Source organism: Perognathus longimembris, chromosome 1 (genome assembly GCF_023159225.1).
Source record: "Perognathus longimembris pacificus isolate PPM17 chromosome 1, ASM2315922v1, whole genome shotgun sequence".
NCBI lineage: Eukaryota > Metazoa > Chordata > Mammalia > Rodentia > Heteromyidae > Perognathus > Perognathus longimembris.
In genome coordinates this window covers 151,947,159-151,973,596 of record NC_063161.1, presented here as the reverse complement: position 1 = coordinate 151,973,596, position 26,438 = coordinate 151,947,159, and the positions used below count along the sequence as shown (strand labels likewise).

The 26,438-nt window shown below is 39.5% G+C and overlaps 2 protein-coding genes across 4 annotated transcripts; one reads left to right on the top strand and one right to left on the bottom strand.

The window, feature by feature from the left end:
- Positions 1 to 615: 615 nt before the first annotated feature.
- LOC125348344 (olfactory receptor 50-like) lies at positions 616 to 16,486 on the bottom strand. Of its 3 annotated transcripts, XM_048341497.1 has the most exons (3): positions 15,998 to 16,486; positions 11,539 to 11,542; positions 616 to 1,562 (listed from the first exon to the last, which is right to left on the bottom strand). In XM_048341497.1, exons 1-3 carry the CDS (start codon positions 16,484 to 16,486, stop codon positions 616 to 618), a joined length of 1,440 nt encoding a protein of 479 aa, XP_048197454.1. The 3 variants fall into 3 exon arrangements, with proteins under 3 accessions (XP_048197454.1, XP_048197463.1, XP_048197474.1); XM_048341506.1 differs by lacking the exons at positions 11,539 to 11,542; positions 15,998 to 16,486 and adding an exon at positions 3,146 to 3,161 and having other exon boundaries at positions 616 to 1,550; XM_048341517.1 differs by lacking the exons at positions 616 to 1,562; positions 11,539 to 11,542 and adding an exon at positions 14,668 to 14,687 and having other exon boundaries at positions 15,586 to 16,486.
- On the top strand, positions 10,518 to 11,644 carry LOC125348356 (olfactory receptor 3-like). Its single transcript, XM_048341528.1, has one exon. The coding sequence runs from the start codon at positions 10,594 to 10,596 to the stop codon at positions 11,533 to 11,535; it is 942 nt and encodes a 313-aa protein (XP_048197485.1). The 5' UTR covers positions 10,518 to 10,593; the 3' UTR covers positions 11,536 to 11,644.
- Positions 16,487 to 26,438: the final 9,952 nt, after the last annotated feature.

Below are 26,438 nucleotides of genomic sequence, written 5' to 3'. Positions count from 1 at the left end.
TGATCAGAATTCTGAAAATCAAGAAGTTTCAAGTCCTTAGGTGGAGCAGGTGAAACCAGAGAGGTGGATAGTTCCTTAGTGCTGTAAAGGGCACTATATTGTTTCTTCTATTGACCCAACATCATTATCACCAACAACAAAAATGTGAAAAGAACTCTGAGTTGAGGTGAGGACAAGAAAAATTATACCTTATAAGTTTCTATTTCTACAGGCTATTTCAAGGGTAATCTGTACCCAACAACTTTACAGAACTAATAAGAGCAAATATAGTTCCAAGAAATTAGAAGGGAAATTAAAGCTCTACTAAGTATGCAAGAAGGGAAATTAAAGCTCTATTAAGTATGCGATTTCAGAATCTGGTAGACTCATTGATCAAGATACATTGTAAATATGAACTCCTATGCACAACTACTTAAAGATAGCAATAATAAGAATGAACTAAAATAGTCTAATAGGCAAGAAAAATAACCAATACTATCTACACAGAATCACAATTTACACATTTGCATTGAAAATGGAGAATAAGCAAGACAAAATGCCACGCAAGACATAAATCACCAGCATAACCCTTAGCCTTTAGATGTGAGTACATGTGTTCATTATAAAAAGAAGAGGTCATTGAGACGTGATTTTTACCCTGTGGATGTGCTTTTCCAGGGCCCCTTTCATGTCTCTGTTCCTCAAGCTATAAATGAAGGGGTTGAGCAATGGGGTGACTACTGTAAACATCACAGAAGCAACTATGTCTTTGACATTGGTAGTATCAAAGGAGGGGATAAAGTAAACTCCTATAATCGTGCCATAATATAAAGACACCACACAGAGATGGGAGCCGCAGGTGGACAAGGCTTTCCAGATTCCTTTGGTGGATGGAACTTTCAGGATGGTGGCCCCGATGCATCCGTAAGAGATCAAGATGCACAGAAGTGGGATAGTAATGACAGCCAATCCAACTGTGAAAATGATCAGCTCGTTGAGGGAGGTGTCTGAACAGGAGAGCTTGAGTAAAGCGGCAAGTTCACAGAAGAAATGGGGAATCGTGTTGTCCGCACAAAAGGAGAGCCTGGCCAAGAGGAGGGTGTGAGACAAGGCACTGGCACAGGACAGGACCCAGGATGCAGCGACTAGCAATATACACAGCTCCTCTTTCATGATGGTGGTGTAGCGCAGAGGGTGACAGATGGCCACATACCGGTCATACACCATTGAAGAGAGGAGGAAGTTGTCCATATCTGTGAAAAATATGAAAAAATACATCTGTGCTATACATCCTGGATAGGAGATGGATCGGTCCTGAGTTTGCATGCTCGTCAGCATCTTTGGGATCGTGACAGATGCAAAGGAAATGTCAGTGAAAGCCAGGTGGCTGAGGAAGAAGTACATGGGGGTGTGGAGGCGGGAGTCCAGCCAGATGAGCAGAATGATGAGCAGGTTCCCCAGTACCGTGGTCAGGTACATGGCCAGGAACAGAGCATAGAACACGCCCTGATGCTCAGGCTGGATGGGGAGGCCCAGGAGGAGAAACCCCGATCCAGTGCTGTGGTTCTCCCCTGGCATTGCTCCTCTTCTTCCCATTTAGACAATGAAGAAGTCACAAATAAACCAATGTGGATTTACAGGCATCTTTGTCTACGTGATGATTGGTCACGTCTGTCTGCATGACCATACTCCTACAAAAAAAATTATTTGAAGTGTGTAATATGTAAAATGAAAGTGTTTCCCGATAGAGGTGAGATTTAGATGTGAAAGAGAATGTACCATTGTTGCATGTTTTTTCACCATATAGAGGAAGGACAACAAAAAGGTGCAACCTACAGCCACGTGCAGTCAGTAAAAGAGAAAAAGGGTTCATGGTCTTAGCTTGTCTTAGCAGTGGTAGTGGTGGGACGGTATTAAGTTAAAAGCTTCCAGTTTCTATTCTGCTTCTATTCTTTAAACAATCTCCATTATCTGCCTTTTCCTCTGCCTGGCCTAGGTTTCCAGTGTGTCTCTGTTCATTGAAATGTTTTGATGCTTCTCAGGTCTGCCCTAAGGACAGAACCCTATCTCAGATGTCACCTTGCAGTTCGGAACAGATTCGAATTCTGGAAACATCAGTTTATGTTTATGAGTTCTGGATCAACTACCCAGTTTGGACCCATGCTTTCTAAACTTAACAAAAGACCATGACACTGAGTTACAGAAATATTCTGAATACCAATATATTAAATTTAGGAAGAGTAAATCAAGAAAGTTGGAAACAAAGAATATATTCTTTTTAAACCATTTCTTCCTCATGACTGCCCTCTGCAGTCAGAAGACAGACACTGACTCTAATGCACAGGCCACAAAGCTCCTTCCTTATCAACTCAGAGCTCACCATCAGAATACAGTCATATCCCACATATTAGAGAATGATTACTCTGATGCTCCAGTGTTTTGAACTCCTTTCTGTCTTTTTCCATCTTTGGCTTTCCCTCAGAATCTAATGAGGAGTTGCAATATGAATGATGCAGTAAGAAACGGACCAAGCATCCTCCCAATGAACCTACAGGTGAAAGCATCAATGCCTCCTCAAAGGAAGGGGATTGGGACTTCTAGAGAGAAATGTAGGAGAGGACTTGTTAACACTACAGCAAACAAGCTCATATTCTAATAACTGAAACCATGAATCATGGTTTTATCTGCTTGGATAGGTGATATGTCCATTACTTTTATGTAGGCATTCGGTTCTATTCATCTCTATAAGTCTTTGGGTTAAAGGCAGGACAGTTATTGGTGAGTGGTGATTGCTATATCTCTGTCTTTATGAATTGATCGTAAGAAAGACTTCAGTAAGAGCCCAGAGAAGCTGGGCATCCAAACACACAGGCACCCCTGACATGCACCCACAGAATTACTAGTGAAGGGTACTCAACTCTGCTCTGAAGTTTATAGTCAGAGTATACAGCTCCCAGGAATATATCTTAGTGGCTGAAGTGGACTCCACAATAACCAGATTTAGTACACAACTTCTGTTGTCGTTGATCCTTCATTCACAGCAAAGAAGAAAGTCGAGAACTTACTTGAAGACTGCCCTTCTCAATCCACCAAACTTCAGAAGTGGAGATGTGATGACTCCACTCCATACACATGGGTGAGGCTCCAATGGAACAGGACCCCAAGCTCCTGATTGGAGACATTCATTAAACACTCATTGACTTCTCAGTTCTCTCTTTACTCCCTCTAGGACACAAGCCCTTGGGCAGTGGTCCCTAACCTTGAATGTTCAGCAGAATTACCTGGGGATCTTGTTAAAGATGCAGATTCCCCACTCCACCTCAGAGATGCTCATTCATGAGATCTGGCCAAGTGACTTTCAGGCAATTATTCCTAGGGGAAGACCTGGAGAGATCTCTGTCATTAGGAAGATTAATAGGATCCATACCTGAGGATATGAGCCCAAAAGGAGATGGAGAAAGACCTCCCTCTCCATATTCAGATTTGTTCTAGTTAGTTCATTGTTTGGAATGTGCACAGGGATTATTCTCCAAAACAAAATGGAATTTTGGTTTGCTGTTTACAATGTAAATTCTCTTCATGAATGAAAACCAAATAATAGAGACATGGAAACAATAGAAAGGGTCAAAATAACCCCCTTATTCATTTCTTGCCTTTTAATCCTGCCCAGTTATTTATAAATTAGTAATCATGTGTGTACATAGATGGTATTTTTATAGTACTTTACAGCTCCATTTTTTTCTTATTCATTGCAATCACATTTCCATGTCCATATCTACATGTCACTAAATTTAAAGCATAATTAAAATATTTGAGTCATTCTCTTCTTCAGCTAATACAAAGTTCCTGGTGAAACTTTATTATAAAGACTCTAGGAAGTCTTAAAATCACTCCTTCTGTCTGATCAAGGATACTTTAAAACCACCGGTTTTGATGGGGTTCTCTTTTTTTGATATCTCAGAACCTGTGGTTTTCTTGTTCGAAAGGAAAAAATTTGATATGAAAACCATGAACAATAGAAGTCCACAGTGAAGTGTATGGAAGGAGTAAAGAGAATTATCCCTGTTGTTGTCACTCAGCCAAAGGCTAGGTCAAAAGTTATGGAACGAATTGGTGAGCAACACAGGAAATTTGTTGTTGCAGTAATACACAGTAATACACACATGTCAAACTTCACACATGTCAAATGTCAAACTTCAATTTTTTTCAAAATGTCTTGATTTCTATCCTCATACCTCAAGCAGCCTAAAGCATCACCAGAGGATTTCATCTCATACCTTAGTATTAGTTTTACATCATTTTTATATAGGGCAGGTGCATGCAAAGGAAGTAAAGACTGAGATAAAAATTTGATTCATCTAATGACAACATTACAGATTGTATTGATATACTTACAGTCTTATCAGCTGTAGAAACATGAGCATTAGAAATATGTTGGATGTACTTTATATGCATGTATGAAGAAACAACAATAAAACATGTTGAAGTTTCTTTGAGAAGTGGGAGGGATGAGAGAGTGATAGAGGGGATGAATTTGATTCAGGGATGTTTTGTGAAAGTGTGGAAAATTCCCGATGAAACCAGCCCTTGTACAATCAACATATGCCAATAAAATAAATTAATGATAAAGAGAAGCATGGTAAGAAGGATCTGTGGAGGAAAAGACAATGTTAGAAGGTGCACAAGGCCCAGATGCATGCTGTCTGTGAAGGATGACGGGCAAAAAGAAATTCATGCAGAAGTGCTGACTAATGGAAACAGGGGCTGGAGAACGTGAGTGTAGGATGAAAGGTCAATCTGATTGAAATACAATTTATGCATGTGTGAAATGCCATGAAAGCAAAGCCCCTTCAAACAGTTCACATAAGCTTTAACAGAGACAAATATTATGACGATGAACCATGTCCTACAACTAGTGGGAGGACTGAGGGTGAATAGAGATGATGAAGGAGGGTGAATATGGTCAAAATGTTGAGTGTGTGTGTGTGTGTATGTGCACAAGTGCATGCATGTGTGAAAATAAAACAACGAAGCTTGTTGTGACCCGTTGAAGAATTGGAGAGATGAGGAAAAGTGATGGAGGCAATGAGTCTGGTCAAGATACATTGTATACATTCATGGACATGTCAACAAGAAACATCCTTGCACAATTAATTGGTGGCAATTAGAAATAATTAAAGAATATTTTATCTATTGTTAACCTTGAATAAGGACATTTACATTTAGTCTGAACCTAGCAACACAAATCATTGATTTGTCTGTTACTAAAATAAATCCATCTCTCTCTTTACTCATTCCTCCTTGGAAGAATTCATGTAAAGTGTTATAAATATGCTCTCTACAATTTCCAAGATTAAAGACCATAAAGGAATGATGAGTGGATTGAAATTTCTGATTACTCTGATTTGACCAGTGCATATCATACATCCAAGATGGCATCAGCCATAGGTGGATAAAGCCTTGCATATCCTCTTGGTTGAAGGAATTCTCAGGATGATGGTCCCAACATAGCCATAAGATACCAGGATACACAGAAAATTTATATGACCTAAAAATCAAGCCTCAGGATCCTAGACCTTCCTCGAGCACTAAGAAGAAAAACTGCAAATTCAAAGCCTCAACACCATGTATAGTCCCAAATCTATGATTCTTGGGGTATCATTAGCAGAGAAGAAAACCCTCAGAATGACAACTTATAATTTTCAGTTAAAGATTTCAGTCAACCTTCAGTTAATTGTCCAATTTCCCCCCGTGATTCCCGTAAGAGTTGTGTTGCTGTAGGAGAAACCATCTGTCCTGGGAACCTTCAAGGATGAGCCTACAGAGGAAGGGTCACCAGGCCCCTTGGCCCGCCTTCTGTTCACCCTCCCACCTCCCAGCCTTAATTACACTTGGCACCAACTAAACCCTGGGAGGTAGAAAAACTACTATAGCTAACAAGGTCCAAATAGAAAGCCAAGGGACTGGCTGACATCCGGGAATTTAAGTAAAGCCATATCCTTCCTTCTTAAGAAGATTTTTTTTAATTAAAAATTTTTAAAGATTTGTAAAAAGGAGTTTCAAAGCAATTTATGATTACAGTGCATCTAGATCAATGTCACTCATTCTCCCCCATCTCTCTCAACCTCCCCCATCTCCTCAATTCACCTAGTTCCATCTTCACATATATCCATTGAATATTATGATTATATTTTCCTGCCCTTTCTCTCTCCATTCATCTTCCCACTCCCCTTGACCTTCTCCCCACTCAACACCATATATTTCAGCTTCCTTGCATTCATTTTGTTAAACTATGAGTTAATTGTTCAAAGGAGTTACACCATTGCAAACATCCCCTGCATATACCATTATTTTAGACACTATACTTATGTATATATGCATATGACCTTGTATATATTTTCCTATATGTTTAAACTTCAGATTTAACTTCCACCTGAAAGGAAACACATGTCCTGTATCTCTCTGAACCTGACTTAATCAACATAGTTTTTCCAGGTCCATCTATTTCACTGCAAACAACATAATAGTATTCTTCATGATGGATCAATAAAATTTCATTGTGAATATAGATACATATGAATATATGCAAATGCACATAATTGTATATAATTAGATAATTTATATAATTTTCTTGATCCATTTGCTATGAGGCATGTTCACTTTTCTTGCTGCCATATTCACCATAATCAAGATATGGAAACAGCTGAGATGCTCTCAAGAAGGTTTTAGCCACCGGTAACTTCAACATAACTCCCTACGTTCTACATCTCTCAACTCATCCCAGATTTCTTCCCTATTGAAGCCCGTGTTTTGACTCTTCTAACTGTGTTAATAATATTTTCTCAAATATGTCATCGTTTTTCTTCTGTTGGCACTTTCATATTTCTCTGCTTTTCTCCCCTCTAAATGTTGTACCTGTGTGTGCAGTCACAGTATCTTCTATTTATTTTAATTGCCGTGAGTGTCTGCTTAACTGTAACTTCCTATGGGCCTCCTTGGTTAAACTTTTATTATTTTGAGTCTCGATGTGTATCTTCTCCACTGAATGAAAACTCAAATATTTCCTTCAGTGTTGCACTTGCCATACACTGTCTTGTCTATTCAGCACCATCAATAGAGTGTTCTTTGAAAGGAACTGTGTTTCAAGTCACTATTTACTGTACCTCATAAAATGCTTGTCATATCATAGGTAAACCATATATTATGGATGATGAGTGAAGGAAATAATGACCATAGTGTTGTCTCTTCTTATGATTCATTGTCTTCTATCTATTTTTTCCCAATCTGAATGGAGTAGGCTTTTGAACGGTCTTCATATTCATTTCTGTGGTCAAAAAGTTGAGTACTCCAAAGAGGGAGCTGGGGCCGAGGGGCGAAGGGTAGAATGCCCTTGAGAATTCATTGTACACATCACAAAATTAAGGGGAAAAAAGGAGCAGGTGGGTCGAAGGAAGAGTGAACATATTGAAGGGGGTGACATAAATCAAGATGCATTGTATTAATAAATTGCTTTGCTAAATGGCAAAAATAATCAAGAAAAGTGAGGGAAATGGTGGGTTGGGAATGAGAGTGTTGAAAAGGGTGACAATGATCAAGAGATACTGTTGTCATAAAGGACTTTGTTGAATGGCAACTCCTTTCCACAGCTACTTACAGATAATAAAAATATGGATGTATGAACTATTTTTGTATCATAATGGACCCCAAGAAAGCTTTGCACATATTCACGTCCCTGTGGAAAGAAATAAAAAAGCTCTATTGCTTGGTTAGTTGTTTATATTGCCAAGAGACTAGTAGCAACTTTCCTTCCAGGAGTAAACTGGATGTAGGGAGGATTCCTTCAGTACGCTACAGAGCAGACATCATGGTAGTGGAACTCAGCTTAGAGAACTAGATCTTTGGGTTTAGAAACCAATTTGGACATTTTCTTTTGAGCCACTCCCAAGCTCACAAAATACGTAGATATTATCTACCGCCAAATGTCATTATTGCCAGATAAACTCATAGAAATGCAAACTCTTTATAATAAACAAATACATAAGTAATAAAAATCTTCGTTTATATACTCAAGAGAGTGGGTTATCTTTAGTACCTAGCAAAGACACTTGCCCACTGGGAATATGAAGAGGAAAACAGTAATTATTCTGTATTTGTTTCTTACCAGAAACTTGTGGCACTGGTCCCCTGAGTTCCCAGCAGGGCTGGTAAAGAGGATCCCCTTTTGTCATTGCCTCGGAGCTGGTGAAAAGAAAGAGTGCCTCTTTCCCGCATTAGAGTTGAGCTCAGGACCTCTCTCCTTGCCCCTTCTCTAAGTCATTTGGAGAGAAAAATCAATAATTGGTCCACATCATGAAGCCAACAGTATTTGAATTTATCTGAGCTAGGTAAAGGGAGTGTTTGTAGACTCCACTTAGGATTGTGTGTACGTGTATGTGTAAAATATTACAGATGAGTATAGTTGTGCCAGGTACACCTTGTATAATTTTTGCATCTTCTCAAATAACTTAGGTAGACATAGCAACTGTAATTCTTCTGGACTTGTATGTTTCTTTCTAGCTCAATTATTTATACTGATGGATAGAAATGTATAACAAACTAATATCTGTTCACCCATTTCTTTTTTTAAACTTTTTTATTGTCAAAGTAATGTACAGAGGGGTTACAATTACATACATAAGGCAGAGAGTACATTTCTTATCAAACTTGTTACCTCCTCCTTTGTTTTTTTTTCCCAACTTTCCCCCCTCCCTAATCTCCACCCCAGCTGAGTTTTATTTTTTGTCAATTTCTGGATTACATTATCTTCTATATTTTGGTTGAGCATTTTCACTTTCTTGATTCATAGAAATTTGTACATTTCTGAATACTAATCTTTTGCTGGTTTGGGATGTTATGCACTCTCTCATTTGTAGCTTATTTCTTCATTTTATGACTTTCTTATTGTGGTTGTTGTAGTTACCTAGTTAAGAAAATTTATCTTGACATCGTTCAGTTTGCTAGAACTGTTATTTTTGCTGTCAGTATTTAGGGGCTTTATTAAGAAATGTGTTATGTGTAAATCATGAATAGAAGCTGTGATATGTTCTAATGGTTCTGAAAATTTGTTTTTCATAATTACCTTCAATTCACCTGGGAGTTCTATACATATGAGTTAGCGATATAGTGTGTGTGTGTGTGTGTGTGTGTATGTATGTATGTGTGTGTGTGTGTGTGTGTGTGTGTGTGTGTGCACTCAGGGCTGGAATGCTGTACAGCTCTACTTCTAGAATTTTTTTGTTATTAATTGGAAGTAAGAGTCTCATAATCTCTCCTGCCCAGGCTGTCTTTAAACCATGATCCTTAAATATTAGCCTCCTGAAATGCTAGGATTACAGGCATGAGCCACCAGCACCCGGTCAGATTTGTTTTTTTAATATATGGACAGACAGCTGCTCAGGACTGTTTATTGTGCCACTTCAATCCATTTCCAGGTCTTTATTATAAACCTATATATTTCTAGGTTTTCCCTTTTCATCTATTGGCTACTATGTGTCATATGCATTACTTATCATAGTCATTATAATTTTATAATATGCTTTAATACAGTATAATCTTAAAGATTCTTCAAAAATATATAGATGTATTTTCATGTTTATTTGCATTCAGAAATTAATCTTTCCTAGGCCATTTTATAGACACCAGAAAGTTCAATTTTCTTTTGAAAATTAATTTTAGATTTAAATTGTAATTCTTTGAAATGTTGTGACTGTGACAATTTTAAAAATGGATCACACTTTTATTAGAGTTAAGTCTAAACTATCCCTAACTTCCAGAATGAGTTTAATTGGATACAGAATCTCCTATTTGGTTTGAAAATAATGTTGCACATGCACAAATTATCTTGGATAGATTTTGGACCTACAGTTAATGAACAAATTAGAAACAATCATGTAATGTATAGACAGGCAGGGGTGTATAGAATTAGAAAGTTCATCACACACACAAGTTATGAGCTGCAGTGATATTTTGGATGCCAAGTAATTTATTTGCTTCTGAGGCACAAAATTAAGAGCCAAAAGGCTTGACTTTATATCCTGTCTTTTTCCCTTCCTACTTCCATGACTGAAGACTGTCTACTGCAGCTAGCTTGTCTGAAGAATAGAAATGATGGCAGTGCCTATTTAGTTCATATAAGGCCACTGAATCATTACACATAAGCTATTAGAATGTTCAGTAAATTTTAGCTGTTAATGTTATTCGTTACAGAGACTGGTAGACTGAGAAAGAAAGTGATGGTATATCCTAAACCTGAATTATTCTCTGCCACATTTGCAGCAGAATATGTGGAAAATGAAAGAAGACATTCCATAAGTCACAAAGACATCTCTCTGTTTGCCATTATCATCTTTTGGGTGTAGACCAGAACCTGGGTTTGAACTCGGGGCCTGTGCTTGCTCAGCTTGTTTATCTGTCACTTGAGTTACATCTCTAGCTTGGCTTTTTGAAGATGGAGTCTTGTGAAGTTTTCTGCCTTGACTGGCTTCCAACCATGATCCTCTGGATCTAGAATTCCTGAATAGTTAAGATTACAAGTGTGCATCACTGGCACCTGGCTCAGCGTTTCTTATTTTAAGCATGAGGCCTGAGAACCACAGTCGTGTATCCGAGTTCCTACTCCTGGGACTCCCCATCTGGCCAGAACACCAGGGTATTTTCTTTGCCCTGTTCCTGGCTGTGTACCTGGCCACCGTGCTGGGAAACCTGCTCATCATCCTGCTCATCCGGCTGGACTCCCACCTCCACACCCCCATGTACTTCTTCCTCAGCCACCTGGCTTTCACCGACATCTCTTTCTCATCAGTTACTGTCCCAAAGATGTTGATCAATATGAAGAGCCAGCACCAGTCCATCACCTATGAGGGGTGCATTTCACAGACATATTTTTTTATATTCTTTGCTGACTTGGACAGTTTTCTTATCACTTCAATGGCTTATGACAGATATGTGGCCATCTGCTATCCTCTACATTATACTACCATCATGAGTCAAAGCCTTTGTTGTATGCTGGTAGCTGTGTCCTGGGTTATTGCTACTGCATGTGCTCTTTTGCACACCCTCCTCTTAGCTCGTCTTTTCTTCTGTGCAGAATACCTTATTCCCCACTTCTTCTGTGATCTAGGTGCCATGCTCAAATTGTCCTGCTCAGATACATCCCTGAACCAGTTGGCAATATTTACAGCAGGACTGACAGCCATTATGCTTCCATTTCTGTGCATCCTGGTTTCCTATGGTCGTATTGGGTTCACCATCCTTCAGGTTCCCTCTACCAAAGGTATCTGCAAAGCATTGTCCACTTGTGGATCTCACCTGTCAGTGGTGACTTTATATTATGGGGCGATTATTGGTCTTTATTTTCTTCCCCCACCTAACAACACCAGTGGCAATAACATCATTGCTTCGGTGATGTATTCCGTGGTCACACCCATGTTGAACCCCTTCATTTACAGTCTGAGAAATAAAGACATGAAAGGAGCCCTAAGAAAACTCTTCAGCAAGAAAACTCATTCTTCCAGTTAATACTTGTCTTTTTTAACCACACTCACATAATCATTTCCTCAAAAATGTAAATGCAAATAATTGAAAATATGCCTCAATGCTTTGCTGGCATTGTTTTTGCACCTATTGATCAAAGAACAAAATAAAGTATGTCTTATATGACTTTATATGATGTTTGTTTTATTTTATGGGTTATTGAGATTGGAAATTAATTTGGCAATTATCATTAAGTGAATGCCATTATGTCTGCACCTTCAGATTTTAAATTTATTATGCACATGTCTGGCAATCTAAATCTCCTTTTCTAAGAATGTGTCCATTTCTAGCTCCTTTTTCACTCAGGCACCTAAACATCTAGAAACCCTGAAACCTTAGAACTTTTGAAGAAAAAGATGAAATACTGTTTTATGTACATAACAACACATTCCTCCAGAGTTATACCTCATACTTCCTTGCTACCAAGCAATATAGAGAGTGGCAGAGTGAATGTCACTTCAGTTCCCTCAGGTTCTGATGCAAGAGATTAATACATGCTAAATAACGGAATTTTATCCTGACAACGACCCTAAGAAGTGGCTTGGAAAACAGGTGCAGTGAGGTGAAGAATTCCCTAAGATCACATAAAGGAGCATTCCAGTCTTGGCTGTCTTCCTCAGAGCAATTCATTATTGTAAGCTGTGCAGTTTATCTATATAAATATATTAATTTATGTGGAATGCTAAGTGTTGTTAATTGCTTCTTCAGTTGAAAGGGGATACAAAAGACTTCACAAAGAGGTGTTGCTTTAGATTAATAAGTAAGGACTATCTGGATCCACAATGTCCATCTAGTTATGAAGATCAGGAAGAGGAAGTATTAGTGTTAAGTTACTGAATTGGATATTTCAATAAATGCACCAAGATTTGATAAACATAAAATTAAATAACCAACATGAGTTTTAAAATTCAAAGTAAAGATATTGATAGGAAATGCACAGGTATCAATGTTATAACTCAAGCTTTTCATTAAATGTGGGTCTGAAAATACCTAAGAGATAGATATAAGAAGGGTCTTAAAGATAAGACAGCACTGTGAATACCAGTCTTCTTTTTTTCTAAGATAAAACTTTGCAATTGGTTTACACCATATAGTTTTGTAAGTACTGCTGTTGCATTGGTTTGTCTCAACTCCTGGCAGGGGAGGGAAATGTGGAGGGGGAAAAGCAGGGCGGGGGATGAGGGAGGAGGTAACAAGTTGGATAAGAAATATATGCACTGCCCTGTGTATGAAACTGTTACCTCTCTGTACAACACTTTGACAATAAAGAAATGAATAAATATTGTATAAAAAGATAAAGCTTTGCATTGAGCACCAGATCCTCCCAATGAAGAGGGAGGTGCTTTCTTCTTTACTTCAATTTTAATGGGAGAAGATCCAATAAAACCATCTAAAGCCTTTGATAGAAATCTGCTATTATGAAAGCAAAAGCAATAGCAAAGAAGAAACAAGAGGAGGTAAGAAGTAAAATATGCCTAGAGTGTTTATGGCACTACTTTTACTTCTCTTCCCAGAAGGCAATAAAAACAAAACATCTCCTAAAGACCACAGGTTGGTTATATGAAAAATGTAGAAGAGGTCTCAAGCCAGCTAGTTCTCCCTATCTCCTTTAGAAAGCCAAAGAAATATTCAGAGAAGGAATGAAGGACTGCAAAACCAGGAGCTGTACAGAAACATCCACAGAAAGAAAATATGCTTCAACCATATCATCAGGGATGCATGAGACAGCAATCTAGACATCTCTAAATGCCCCGACACAGGAGAGGGAACAGTTTTAACATTCAACTCGCTCATGAGAAAGCCTCCTTAATACGGTAGCCATCAAAGAAACATACTCTGCCCCCCCACACACACACTTTCTTATTCTTTTTTCTCGTGTTTCATTCCAGATGAGTGGAATGAATGGTCACAAAAATGTTGGATACCAAATGGTAACAAAAATCTCACAGTCAGTCATCAAGAAGTATTTCCATTGCTCCTGAATCTGGGGGACATCTGGGGATTCGTGGTTCATCTAGGAATGATAGTGTGGGATGTCTCACTTGTAATTCTGTGACCAGTTGAGGTTAGATGATCTGATGTGACCATATCTTTTTTTTTCTTTTTTTGGCCAGTCCTGGCTTGAACTCAGGGCCTGAGCACTGTCCCTGGCTTTGTTTTGCTCAAGGCTAGCACTCTGCCAACTTGAGCCACAGTGCCACTTCTGGCCTTTATATGTGGTGCTGAGGAATCGAATTAGGGCTTCATATACCAGGCAATCACTATTGCCACTAGGCCATATTCCCAGCCCCCATGGAAATTTCTCCAAACTAGATCACATCTTAGAACACAGAATAAGTTTTAGCAGAAAGAAGAAAGTTAAAATTATTCCTGTATTCTCCACTTGTAGATTTCCAAATAAATATTTTATTTTTATTTTGTTATAAGCCTCTCACTTTGTACATGTATTGTATTCTAAATTTCATTTAATGTGTTATGTATACATCTTTGTAGTTCATGGGATTTTGGTATTCCCTTTCCCTTCCCTAGTTCCAATACACACACATATATATACAATATCCAGGGTACTAAAATCAGTGATATCAGGGGTAAAACCATGGGGAAAAAAACAAAAGGAAAAGGGCATACTTTCACATGGTATGATGAAAATAACAACAACAATGACTCCAGTTTTTTGTTGTTGTTGTTCAGTGGTGGTCTCTGAGGTTTTCATTCAGGGTCTTGTGCTTCCTAGACATGCACTCCACATGTGAGCCATACTTTCAACCTTTATTGCATCATTTCATTTTCAGCCAATCAGAGTTTTGTTTTTATTAACCTGTGGTCACCCTTCAACTCTGATCCTCATACTTACTTCAGCCTCACACCTAGTTGACATTCTAGGTGACAGCCACCACATCCAGTGTGATTCTTCAGATAAAGTCTCTCTAACTCTTGCCTGGATGACCTTGACTATTATACTCCTCTGTCTGCTTCCCATGGGGCTGGGATTACAAGTGCACCAGCACACCTGGTCTAAAAAGTAAACTTAATTCCAAGTGAATTACAAACTTAAAAACAAAACAAAAACCATGAAAATTCCAAAAGAAATATTGCTGTGATATTGGAAATTTTTTTTTAGCAAAACAGCTTTACTATGGGTGTTGGGGTTCAGCTTTGGCCTTGAGGGGGAAGGGCAATGGAGAGCGCTCCCGAGACGCCGCCCTTCCCCCAGCCCTGGGGGAATGCGGAAGCAGGCCACAATTCTCTGGGTCCGGAACCAGAAGAACTGGCTTTGCGAACAGCCCCCCAACTTTCTCACCAGCCCATGTGCTCCCCATTCTCACGGGCTTTTTGCCCCTGGGGTGGTGCTATCCAAGTGACATTAGCTCATGAGGGGGTCCTATGACAAGCTCGCCAGCCTATCGTCAGCTATCGGTCGATCACCCCTTTTCTCGTCACCCCTACTATATCAACTGCTAGCCACTCCCTTATTAAATAAGATTTGCTCTTAAAGCATCTCCGAGATCCGCATACGCCTGGCTTTCTTCAAGGGTAAGGAGGGAGGTAAAGCGATCTCGTATGGCCGCGTGCACCTGAGGTCTTTCCTGAGCCCCCCACTCCACTCTGGCCTTACCTGCGGGTTGGGTGACCAGGGGAGAGGGTGAGAAAGGGAGTGATTAAAGTAGAGTAGAGCCTGACCCCCCGTGCCAGGGGAGGCGACCCGAGCCTGGCATATGGGAGTCTGCACTTATACCCTCTCCATAGAGATTAAAACCGGGGACCATATGACAGGGTAAAGTGTTTTCGGGAAATGAGTACTATGTGAAAAGTGTCCAGACTGGAAAAACTTCCAAGACCTAAAACCAAACAGACAACTGAGTAGATTTTCTTTAAGTCCATCAAAGGTGAAAAGGAAAGCAGGAAAAAGATTCTACAAGAGTCCCTAAAATCACTAATTTTCATAAGGAAAGATGAGAGACCATCATAAAATGTTAGGGAAAGATGAGACCCATCACTATCACTCTGAAAATATCCTTCTGAATATATTTCCCAGAGCCTCCTTCATACCCTTATTCTTCAGACTATAGATAAAAGGATTTAGCATGGGTGTCACTAATGTGTACAACACAGCCACAACGACATCCTTGTCATTAGTGTCATTGGATGAGGGGAAAAAGTAGAGCCCAATAATGGCTCCATAGTAGAGAGAAACCACAGAGAGGTGGGAGCCACATGTGGAAAGGGCTTTGCAGATGCCCTTCATGGAGGGCGCTCTCAGGATGGTGGCCCCAATGTGGCCATAAGAGACCAAAATGCATAGGAATGGCACAGTAATGACCACCACACCTACAGTGAGGATAACCAGCTCATTGACTGTGGTGTCTGAGCTGGACAGCTTAAGTAAGGTAGAGAGGTCACAGAAGAAATGAGGCACAGTGTTGTCTCCATAGAAAGAGAGGTGAGCTAGGAGGAGGGTGTGCACAATAGCAACTGCAAAGGACAAGGCCCAGGACACAATAACTAGCAGGAAGCACAGCTTCTGACTCATGATGGTGGTGTAGTGCAGAGGGTGACAGATGGCCACATATCTATCATAGGCCATTGAGGTGAGGAGAAAGTTGTCGAGATCTCCAAAAAGTAAGAAAAAATACACCTGGGAAATGCACCCAGCATATGAGATGGACCGGCTCTGAGTCAGCATGTTCATGAGCATCTTTGGCGCTGTGACAGAGGAGAAAGAGATGTCAGTGAAAGCCAGGTGGCTGAGGAAGAAGTACATGGGGGTGTGGAGGCGGGAGTCCAGCCGAATGAGCAGGATGATGAGCAGGTTCCCCAGCACGGTGGTCAGGTAGATGGCCAGGAAAAGGGCATAGCACAGGCCTTGCTCCTCTGGCCTGATGGAAAGCCCCAGAAGGATAAATTCAAGTACACTGCTCTCATTATCTCTCCTCATTCTTTCCTTCCTCTCTTTGGCTGCAAAAAAAAGAGATTGAAATTTGTCGGGGATGGCTGTGCCTTTAAGAGGGGACAGCTGGCTTTAGCCTGTCCCGCCTCTTTCCAGCTTCAACCAGAAGAGAAGCCCCCACCCCTGGGGGCAAGCACGTGCGTGCCATCATGGCGGCGGGGACCCCAGAGGCCCAGTCCTTGGGGGGCTGTGGTCTCTGCCCATAGAGGAAGTTCCGTGACATCACCTGATGGACAACCCATTAAGCCAATCACTAATATTCAGTAGTCCCTCCTCTTCCTACCCACCATTACCGTTATATAAACCCCTCCCTGATTATAAAGTTCTTTGAGACTGGTGGATCATCCAAACCGGCTCCCCGAAATCTCTGTCCTGTGTCTGACACATGAGGGGGACGGGGGGGGAGGGGGGAGGTTTCGGCATCTTTCTTCAACTCAGCTTAGCCCATAAAGACACGCTCTGCTCCTTCCGCAGGCGGGAGGAGTAGAGCCAAGTGTCTTTCCTAATTTGGGATTTGGCATCTCCCTGGGAAAAGTGGGGGGACAGGGAATTTGAGCCCCACAGAAATTTAAAAGACAAATGAGTTTTATACGATATAAGCATTGGGTTTTCACTGAGTGTGTGTGTGTGTGTGTGTGTGTGTGCACGTGCGTGCGCATGTATTACTGGGCTTAAACTGAGGGCCTCTTGTCCTTTTCTAGGCTTTTTCACTCATGGGTAGGATTCTACAATTCGAAATATACTTCCAGTCCTGCCTTGTTGCTAGTTATTTGAGAGTCAGAGTCACTGTGAGTCAAATTTCAAAACTCAGATCTCTACCTTTTAAGCCACTAGGATTATAGGTGTGTGTCACTAGCACCTACTATACACATTATTTCAAAGTAGTCTGTCTGTTCATTTTATCAACATTTTTACTACTAAGGGATATGTGTATTCTGACTAAAGGACATTATTTGTCCACTATGAATTTAACCCAACAATCCATCGGAGAAGGCATGAGAAATCAGAATGATCATAGTTAGGTTCAATGTCAAGGGTGTTACCAATTAGTTAAGCTTAGATTATTTCTATTCATCATTTTCCCTCCATTAATACTACCCAGGCCTCTGAAACACAGGTTCTCTAATATTTTTTTTTCCAAGATCTGATCAAAATGTGAGAAGCAAGTGGCTTGCTGTGGACCTCCAACCTGTTATGACCTGAAGACTTTGTTGGAAATAACGATGATCCGGTCAAGACAGCGGCATTAAGGTCATGAATCTAATTCAACAGCATAAAGAACCTAGTGATAGAATGCGGAATACATTAATCAGTTCTTTTCAGAAGATGGAATGTACATTAAACATCTGCTCTTTCAAATTGTTCCAGTGTATATTCTCTCAGGCAATTTCATTCTTTCTCAAGAAGTCAGTATGTGAGTTTTCCTCATGTATTCCTGACATAATCAAAGAATATCATCTTCTTTTTCATGGATCCTAACCTGGTTTTATGTTGGTAATTATTTGCAGATCCTTTTCTGATCAGATATCTAAGATTTCTGAATATCATCATTTCTTTTTTTTTTTCCCCTCAGAAAGGTAGTTGGTCTTGTATGGATCTAAGTGAACAATCATGTCACAGAGAAAGAGAAAAGGCTGAAATTAGCACTAAAAAGGTAGAACCCATAAACTATATAGAACTCAAACAAGCTGAACACTTTTGTCTTTGAGATCTAAGAGGATATCTCAAGTTAAAACTTCTTGTCTTGGAGAATTATTGAGAAGCCAAAATATGTTTCACCTTTTCTGCTTAGTTGAAAGTTCCAAATATCAGAGCAATAGTATACTGGAAGAAAATACTTAACCAAATAAGTGTTTAAAATTCTTTTTTAAGGGGCTGGGGATATAGCCTAGTGGCAAGAGTGCCTGCCTCGGATACACGAGGCCCTAGGTTCGATTCCCCAGCACCACATATACAGAAAACGGCCAGAAGCGGCGCTGTGGCTCAAGTGGCAGAGTGCTAGCCTTGAGCGGGAAGAAGCCAGGGACAGTGCTCAGGCCCTGAGTCCAAGGCCCAGGACTGGCCAAAAAAAAAAAAATTCTTTTTTAAAATTATCTTTAAGTACTGGCACAGAGGAGTTGCCACTTCACAGAGCAGTTTATGAATACAATGCATCTTGATAAATGTCACCCATTTTCATCATTCTCACCCATCCCTCCCCTCTTCCCTTACTTTTCTTACTTTGTAAACTATATGTTGAATTCTTGACTGCATTCTTTTCTTCTCCTCATTTGTGTACCTTTTCCCCTCTGATTGCACCCTGTGCCTTTCGGGGACCTACTTTCTGTTGTTTTATTTTGCTGAACTTTGACTTTGCCTTTCCTAAGGGATTACACTATGTGAGTACTCCTTTGAATCTACTGTATTTCAGTTAATACATTTGTATATTTACTTATAAATTTATACGCTAGATCTAGCTTCCACATAGAAGGGAAAACATGAAGCCTTTGTCTCTCTGGGCCTAACTTACTTCACATAATTTTTTCCAGGTCTTTCCATTTCTTAACAAATGGTTAAGAATATCCTAACAATATCATTTTGTGGTACACACACACACACACACACACACACACACACACAATGAAATTTTACTCATTCATTACAAAGAATGATGTTGTAGCATTTGTAAAGAAATGGAAAATTCTTTTTGTTGCCAGTCCTAGGGTTTGAACTCAGGGCCTGAGCACTGTCCCTGGTTTCTTTTTACCACTTGAGCCACAGCACCACTTCTGGCTTTTTCTGTTTATGTGGTGCTGGGGAATCGAACCCAGGGCTTCATGCATGCTAGTCAAGCACTCTACCTCTAAGCAACATTCCTAGCCCCTGGAAAATTCTTAAATAGCCTGCTATCTACTGTAAATGACATCATAGACAAGGTAATCTGAATATGTAGATATTAAAAATAGCTTAGATATAAAAATAGCTTAGATATAAAGCACATGTGGAGTGTGAAGAATATTTTGCTCTATCTCAACAATTGGAAACTCAGTGGGCTTTCACTGTGGTGATTCCAAATGCACACAGTGTACATTGTATTCCAATGCTCCTAGATGAAGAAATTTTAAGGTTAATTTCATTAAAGATGAAAAATTTGGTATAGCAACAGAAAACTTAACTCTCCAAAGGAGTCACGAATGTTAAGTTTGAGACAACTACTCAGACCTCATGGAGTTGACTGTGAAATGCAGACAAATGTGCAAAGCAGGAGGGTAGAGTACACAACACACACACACACACACACACACATACACACACATGTACACATGAGCACATAATGTCATACTACTGAATGTAAGTTGTATCCCTGCTCTCACCTGGTCTCTGAGATGAGACGCCCAGAAATGTCAGATAAAAGGAAGCTTCTTTTTTCAGATACAATGCATGGAATGTTTCTTCTCTTTATGTATAGCAGTATGAAACACAGTGAAACAAATGGAATCTCTCACAGATGGAGTCTCTAAGGAGCTCCATGTTACACTGAGATAGGCAGAAGAGTTGTCCTGTTCACCAAGAACAGAACTATCAGTACAGTTTTCACCATAACTCCTGAGAAATCAGTGTCGTTCTAATTTAAACAAACAATGAAGTGGCCCTAAGGGGGCAATCAACCCACCTCTAGCTCTAAATTAGAGCAAACAAGATAAAATGTGTCATTGCTTTTGCCTCCCTTGAGGGAAGAACTACTTGTGGAAGCAGGCATGTGAGAATTCATCCAGTGGAGAAAAAGATAATCACAAGAGAGTCGCTAGGAACTTAGTGGGTCACAAAACTTTCTGCTTTCTTAGTTTACCTTTGAGAAAATGTGACTTAAAGACAAGAAAGCAAGCTAAAGACTGTTAATCCAAATCTCTTGACCCTGAACTCCATGTGATTTCAAGAACACTAGGAATATTCTGATTCCTTCATTCCCTAAACAAACACATTCCACCATCATCACTGGAGAGTGGACTTTGCAAGATAGTTTCTATAACCATCATTCTGTGCCCAGAAGGAATGAGTTTGGTATTCTGTGGATACAAGTTTCTCATAATACTATAAAACACTCATTCAATGTTTCTCTTCAACTCCTTCCAAAATTGATCCCAAGTCCTTCCATACTGCCAGGGTTTTTAGCACCCCCCTCCCCTGTGTTCCCCCGACCCACGGGTGAGACAGGGAAAGGCACACCCCGAGCCAAGAAAGGAAAGGGCTGGCAGGCCGCTCACACCCAGCCCTCCCTCACTGGAGGACAGTCAGACGGCCTGGGAGTCAAGTCAGCACAAGATCTCATTTATTGGGGAAGTACATGCCACTAATATAAGGCACAGGAGCCAATCAGGTCTAAGATCAGCAGGAAGGGGAGGCATGAGCTGTTCATCAAGGGCAGAAGAGCCGGGGCATCACAGCCCACAGAACTGCCTCTGGGTTATAAACCAAAGACACTTGTAACAGCTGCATGTTGTTGTTAGGCACCGCCATCTTAGCCACACGTGGCCCCAAGACTGAGAAACAGGCGGGGCCAGCTAGTTGACTTCCAGGTGTGCCCCACACATACCTCTCTAGAAATGAAGATCAATTTTTTGCTGCCTGAAGATGTATATGATAAGCTTGTTATTCAAGTAAAAGTGTAAATATCATTTGAAGAAAATGTTCAGTGGTTTTGTTTATGTTCAAAACAAAGCTTTAGAAAAAAATAAAATAAGATAATGGAAGCAAAATAAAGCTTTACTTGGAACTTCTAGTTGGATGAGGAAATTCTGAAGATATTTCAAAATCAAGAGTATTTTCTAGTTCTACAGAACATAATTGATCATTTGTACCCTTGATAATAATACTAAAACTCTCATTCCTGTGTCCTAGAAATCTAGCGTATAATACTTCTCAAATCAGAACAATATCTTTGGAAACACCCTCTGTTCTTATGTGTATGGAAATTTAAAAGGCTGATGACTGTATGATTTCCAATCAACCCCTAGGAGCAAAAAGATTTCTTTGAGTTAACAAATGACAATACTCTAGGTGTCCAATAGAAAGCTTCTCTAGAAGATTTTCATCTCTATCCTATTCCACGTCTAGTTATTTCACTCTCTTTAGTCCTTCAAAATATTTCCCCTTAAACTATCTTAGTTTTAATAATGAAGCAAACTCAAATGTGAAAACACAAGAAATTAGAACTTGGGCAAATGGGCTTAACAAGAATTTCAAAGATAGGAACCTCATATGGTCCAGTAATGACAAGAAAAAAAAATGGCCAATCTCAAAAATAAGCAGAGAAGTAAAATTTAAAACATCAATAAAGTTCCACTGCATTCAAAGACATAGAAGACTTATGTTCAAGGATGCTCTTTTCTGAAAACAAATGAATGTTGTATGAGACTGGGGGCCTTAGTCACTTTATGGTAGAGAAATAATGTGACTTATTGTACACTTGGAAATGTTCACTACCACAAACCATGAAAGTCCAGTGCCAGTATCTAAACAATGCCTTGCATATTTCAAGATAGAAATATAAATAAGAAGGTTTCCAGCAACACTTTTCATGATAGTACAAAAACTGGGAAAACACATTAAAATTTTTGTTCTTTTTTACATAAATGACCGGTATAAGCTGGATGCTGGTAGCTCACACCTGTAATCCTAGCTCCTTGGGAGGCGGAGATCTGAGGATCTCGGTTTGAAGCCAGCCTGGGCAGGAAAGTCTGAGAGACTCTTATCTCCAATTAACCACCCAAAAAACAGAAGTAGTGCTGTGGCTCAAAATGATAGAGCACTAGCCTTGAGCAGAAGAGTTCAGGGACCAAGACCAGGCCCCAAGTTCAAGCCCCATGGCCAACAACAGCAACAAAGAATGGTTTAAAGCCATCTCATAGATCAATTAAAGAATGGATAGATGGAAGAAAAATGAAACTCCAAAAACATCACAAAACACAGAAATGTGTGGGTGTGTGTGTGTGTGAGAGAGAGAGAGAGAGAAGAGAGAGAGTGTGTCTTCCTTTTCTTAAAACAATTTCAGCAGGTTTTGTTCTATTTTCATACATATGTATTTACACTATGTTCATCCTCCCCCTCCCCCCAGGCCCTTTTCCTTTGCCCTTATCCTGCACTGGTCTGCATCTCCAAACAGAACCCATTTTGCATTCCTGCCATTTCGTTATGTGTGTGTGTGTGTGTGTGTGTGTGTGTGTGTGTGTGTGTGTTTGTTTGTGTGGGTCCTGGGACTTGAACTCAGAAGACAAAGGCGTAATCTTCAGATTACCTAAGTAATATCTACAAAGCAATAAATGAAAGACATACTCCCAAACAGCAAAGCAGGATGAAGACATTATTCTACATTTCACATGAAGGAATTTCTGCAGAGATGTTAAGTTGTTCTAATGGTTTGCTGTGGTACCTAGGGTTCAGATGGCTTTAACTATGTAGTAATTCAGGAACCCAGCTCAGTAAATTCCAAGTTTAGTAAGTAATCTTCCACCATTCAAGATAGGTAGAGTCCCCTAAGAGGCAATGATAGCCTTACCGTGAAGCAAAGTCCATTCTTTCCACTGGGCGAAAAATTACAGAAAATCGGGGCAAAAATGATTTGTATAGTGCTTTTCCCCACCTCTGGCCATAGATTCACCTGCTGGCATTGTACCTTGGTATAGTAAACTTGTTACAACTGAACCAATGTTGGTACAGTATTATCAAATAAAGACCATAGATGACATTAAGATTTACTCTACTCTTTTTGTTGTATCATTGTGGTTTCTTCACTGTTTTGTCCCCTTAACTTGAAAAAATGTGTAGTGGCATTTGCACACTATTGAAGCATCACACACAATGTATATTCTGCTCTGATATTTACTTTGTAATTTTAAAAAATCCCTTTTGCCTCACACATTAATTCATCCTGTTTTCCAGCAACCACTGATTGTTTTGTCCTCTATTATTTTGAATTTCTCTAGCATGCCACATAGTGTGATCATGTATGATCACTACATAAAAGTATTTAGCAGTGATAGGTAAATTGGATCAATATAATTCAACAATTCTGGGTGCATAATTTATAGAAATGTGTGTCACACTCACATCAGACGCCTATACAGGAAATTTGGTAGCACCACTTTCCACAGTAGTAATGCTACAGTCGGAAATGTACAGTAGGAAAATGCTGAAAGAAAAACATGACCAGGAAAACTAGAGGAAACAAATATGTATGTTCTCACAGTACAATATGAAAATATAGAAATGATAATGGTAGGCAATAAAAACAAAATGTAGCAGAATAAATACCTTCAGTTTCATTTCTGAAGCATTTTTCATATTTCTATTGACATCAATTAGTTGCACAAAGGAGTTTTATTTTGTTATGGGGTCTGGGAAAGGTACCCCAAATGGGACTCAAACCCACATCCCTCCAGTGCACGCCACGCAGACAGTCTCAAGCAAAGATGGATTTATTGGGGAAGTTAAAAGCGAACTGACTGGCCAGGAATGCAGCACAGACTCAGGAGCTGAAACTGCAACCCTTAACAATCCTCGAGCTGGGGATTATAAAGGTAAAAGCATAGCACAGATGTACAGGGTTGACTCAAGGGGTAGAGCAAACAACAAACAAGTTAAGCAAGCCATTTACAGAAGCAGAATTTTGTGGTCAGGTTGACCTAATATTTAACTTCATTTTAACAATTGCTACCATGTTTCCCTAATCAAGATGGAGTCAGCTCTATTCCCTACAACAGTTAGAGGTGAACAATATGGAAATCTAATGCATCTGCGAATACAGATATCAAGATAAGACTCCCTGAAGCCTACTGAGTAACAGGGGGCTAGTGAAGATGGGGAAAGGGAGAGTAAGTGAAAGGTTCAATCTACTTAAGGACTGCACATGCATGTGTGAAACACCATGCTGGAATTCCTATGGACAATTAACAATAAATGGCATAGATATCAATCATGTTATGTGCTAATGAGAAGAGGGGAGGACATATAATCATTGATCTATCTCATTTCTTTGTGTTCTTATGACTACTAGAAAATTTAAAAGATAAAACTGCATATGATTCCTTTTATTTCTAGTGCAAAATGCTTTTCTAGAGATATTAAGATGATAAGACAAGTGTTCAGTGTCAGCAAATGTTTCTTGCCTTCTTCTTCTTCTTTCATCACTGTTATACTCTTAACAACTTCCATGGTTAATGGGCTTTCAGTAAATTCTCACTGGATTAAAGATTGATTTCTCAAGTGGGGGGGGCACATTAGAACCCGTAGACCATGGTTGCTTCCTCCTATGGTTCTTGTGATCAAATGTTGAACATATATAGAATTCAGGATCCTAAATTCTGTCAGTCGCTTGCCTGCTTGGATGATTTCTCTTACTGTTTTTTCTCTTGCTGTTTTGGGCTATACATCCCAAATTTAGAGCCTCTGAGCCTGTAAGCTATAGAATGGAGGAGATACTGGCTCTTTACCTAATCTGAAAATTTTGTACTATTTGTAAGCCTTCCTCATCCTATCAGCTATTTGAAGTGTGTTGACAGAGGTGATGTTGATCAAGATGCATTGCATTCATAAATTGTTAAATGGCACCTCCCGTGTATAACTTCTCAAAGATAATAAACATGTAAAAATGAAAGTTTTTATAAGAACATGTCTTTAAATTTATGACCTTGCAGGAAATAAAAGTCACATGCCTATCTACTATCTCTCAAAGAAAACTAAAACTTGGATATTGAATAAAGAGTTTCAACCAACTGGAGGAATTCAAGGAAAGGAGTGACAGAGAAAAGTTGGTTATTTGATAGTAAATTTGTTAGATCAATAATGGAAATTACTTCCAGTGGATAGATAGGAGAAATTACCTATGGTGTTTTATTGCATACTATGGTGCCTATCAATAAGTATGCTGCATATACTATGAAATCTGAGATTCTTTAAATGTTTGTTTTCACCACAAAGAAAGTACAAATCACCAGGCCTGGTGACACCACCGTTAGTTCCAGCACTCAGAAAGTCATGGCAGGAGGATCATGAGTTTTCGGCCAGCATATGGTACAATGTGAGTTCCAGCTCAGCCTAAGGCAAATAATACAACATTGTCTTTTTTAAAAAAAAAATCAATAAATATTTGAAGAAACAGTTATGCATATTTTGTCTCTGTTTTTTAGATACGCATAGCTTTTTATTTTATGCCCATTTGTGGCTTGAACGCAGGGCCCCTTACTATTTATCTTCTCTTGAACACTGCACAACATATGCATGTGTGCAAGTATCACCTGTTAGCCAAAATATGTACATTTTATACAGTTCAATTAAAAATCATCTATTGTGGTCTGAGAGAATGCAGGGAATGGTTTTGATATTTCTAAATTTGTACAGATTTTCTTTGTGCCCTAAGATGTGATCCATTTTGGAGAATGTTCCATGTGCCACTGAGAAGAACGTGTATTCTGTTGTTGCTGGGTGGAATATTCTGTAGATGTCAATTAAGTCTAGTTGGTCTATGCAATTGTTTAGTTCTGTGGTTTCTTTGTTCAGTTTTTGGCATGTTGATCTGTCCAGAGGTGATAGTGGAGTGTTAAAGTCCCCAACTATCAATGTGTTTGGGTCTATGAGTGTTTTTAGAGCCAGTAGTGTTTGTTTGATGAAGTTGAGTGCTCCTGTATTTGGTGTGTAGATATTTAGGATGGTTATTTCTTCCTGTAGGAGAGATCCCTTTACTAGTATGTAGTAACCTTCTTTGTCTCTTCTTACCTTTTTTAATTTGAAGTCAATTTTGTCTGATACTAGGTTTGCAACTCCGGCCTGCTTATGGGGGCCATTTGCTTGATAGATTTGATTCCAGCCTTTCACTTTTAGAAGATGTTTACTTTTGTTGGATAGATGTGTCTCTTGGAGGCAGCAGAAAGATGGATCTTGATTTTTGATCCAACTTATGAGCCTA